This window comes from Trichinella spiralis (genome assembly GCF_000181795.1).
Source record: "Trichinella spiralis strain ISS 195 chromosome Unknown Scfld5, whole genome shotgun sequence".
Classification (NCBI taxonomy): Eukaryota; Metazoa; Nematoda; class Enoplea; order Trichinellida; family Trichinellidae; genus Trichinella; species Trichinella spiralis.
Window position 1 is genome coordinate 1499180 of NW_003526944.1, and position 2752 is coordinate 1501931.

General features: G+C 34.9%; 1 protein-coding gene across 1 annotated transcript; it reads left to right on the forward strand.

Moving 5' to 3' along the window:
- Positions 1 to 2262: 2262 nt before the first annotated feature.
- Tsp_04015a (conserved hypothetical protein) lies at positions 2263 to 2561 on the forward strand (the record flags this gene model as incomplete). The annotated part of the gene is made up of 2 exons (XM_003374780.1): positions 2263 to 2358; positions 2395 to 2561. Coding segments are annotated over exons 1-2 (263 nt in total), but the record flags the coding sequence as incomplete, so codon positions are not given.
- Between the last annotated feature and the right edge of the window lie 191 nt (positions 2562 to 2752).

Sequence of the window (2752 nt, forward strand, 5' to 3'; positions counted from 1 at the left end):
TATGGGATTTCAACATCTGTGTGAATTCATAAGTCGTATCTGTCCTAGAGGCAGATATGCAAATTCACAGTGGACGTAGTGCTGGGACTCTGTTTCGGCTCCAATCCAGAGGTAAGCGTTGTTATGTGTTTGTAAAATTATTACCTGGCTCTGTCTCTATGCCAATGATTGACATCTGATTTGCCGTCACACCTTTAACTAGTTTATTTGGCGTTGCACCTTTCATCAGTTTAGGCACAATTTCCTTATAAACGTGTTAAATAGTTTACATTTGTTAAACATTTATACATAAATTTATTCCGTAAGAAATTTAAATGATAAATAAAATATAATTTTCATTCACCGAATAATTGGACAAATGTGTAATAATTGTTAAATTAGATAAGTTTAATCCATTTTTAATTTACATTTAATCTTATAAAATGTACTTTTTATTTATTAAGTTTAAGTCGATATTTTTTAGTGTAAAAGCAGTTTTTTCCTTAAAACAATGTAATATAAAAGCAACTTTCTATTTTAAAACAATGTAATATAAACAATTAATTAAAAGGGATGTAATATGGTAAACATTAAATTAACATAAATATATTTAATAATTATTGATTAAAAATGTTAATTGGGGTCTCTTTTAATTATGTAAAGATACACGCAAACTTGGAATAAATAAAATAAACAATTTAGCTTAGGCAAGGTGCAACAAGTTTAATCTTTTTTTAAATAGGAAGTAATTTTCTATAAATAGACCTTTTTATTAATCCGTAACATGTAGGAAAACAATGTACTAAACATGAGATTAATTTTAATATGTTAATTAGAAAATTTAAAATGCAACGTAAATGGCATTGCTGAGAGTATTTTTTAAATTTTTAATTAGGTTAAATAACGTCACTCGTAACATCATATTTCAGCAATGAGAGTTTTCTAATAATTAATTAGGATGTTTAACATACAATGTAAATACAAAAATGAGTGGGAATAATTTTTAATTAGAATAAATGACGTCACTCGTAACATCATATTTTTTATAAATAATTAGGATGCATAACAAACAACGTAAATACACAAGTGAGTTGTAATATTTTTTAATTGTACATTTAATTAGGCAATTATTACGTAACACGAAACAACAGGTTTGCAGTTATCATTTTTATTAAAAATATAAGCAGGAGTAATACGGTAAATTTATAATGATGAGTTGTAAATCATACGGTAAGTATACAAACATGAGATGGCTCTGCAGGACAGTACAGTAATATTGAGTGTCAGGTGTGACGGCAATTTGGATGTGCATGAGGGATACATAGAGCACAGAGCCAGTGTGATAATTTGCATTCACTTAACAGCGCACGCCATCTGGTGCGGGACTACGTCTTCGGCGGATCGGGTTCCCTGATCCGACAGGGTCATCTTGGAAAAAGTCGTGAAGGACGGCACGGGAACTTAGAGGCGATGAGGCCGTGGGGGACTCCGGGGCAGGGCTTGGTGGGGGGGACAATACGGGGCAGGAGAGCTAGGGGGGCAGGTCCCCACCGCAACCAAAAACTTTTTTTTTAAAAAAAATTTAAAAAAACACGAATAACAGTGATCTCCTTTAGTATTGAATTTTTAAAATGGAAAGCGCGAATCTCCTCCCCCCTTAAAGACAAGGAAAAATGCAAATCTCCCCCACTCTGTTGGGCAGGCAAAAAACGCACTATCTCCCCCTCCCCTTGGAGCGGGGAAAAAACTAAACTTCCCGCACATCTGAGGCAGGTGAAACAACTAAGTCTCACCCGCCTCTTCAGCGCGGAAAGCCTAGGCTTTCCCCGCTCCAGGGAAGGGGAGCGTGCGCTCTGCCTGCCCAAAGAGCAAGGAAGAGTTTGCACTCTCCCTTGTCTAAGGGAAGGGAGCTTCACGCTCCAGGATGGGGCCCATTTTTGGTCTCTCCATCCTCCACCTGCATTAAATATTTCAAGTCCCACTCCAGGCATGTTTGCCATTTCGCAGAGCTCATTTATGCCAGACTTTTATCTGTTTGTTTGTTTGTATTACATTGCACATTTGAAACTTTGAAAAATAAAATATTTCATTAATAAAGAATTGTTGTTGTTGCTGTTGCATTGTTCTTGGTTTATACTAAATGAAGAAAAAATTTTTTTCTTACTTTTAAATAGATTATTCATTTACATGTGTTACGTGTATTAATTAATTTTATTTTCCCCATTTTAACTGTTTTGGTTTTGTTCCTATAAACTAATTAATATTGCTGGCTGGCAACTAGTAATGGCAAACATGATTTTCCCCTATCAACTAATCCTACATGATCTTCATCGTTATGAATTAACGCAGCATTGGCCTTTTGTTACGTCTGTGAAAATGGTAACATATTTTATTCATTGTGTCTTTGTAATGAAGAACCTTTCACGCTCGACTTCGGCACATCGCATCTTCTCCAACGTGTCGAAACTTACCTCAGTTCAGCAACGAACGCAATTGACCAACAAGCGATTCGATCCAACCTATCCAACCATCCGTTCACCCGCTCGTGACTTGCTCCACTTTTCTTCTCCATGTGCATTACGGTTTATTACGTGTTTATGTATTTGTATGCAATGCTTTCCATGGGTCAAAGTTTTTACAAATTTAAAGTAAAAAACAAGAATCAGAAAAAAGTATTTGGAGAAATAATTGGAACAAAATCTATAGAAGGTACATATAGAAGAAAACCGCGAAATTAACAAGATCAAAAATAATGGGGAAGAATTGATATTCA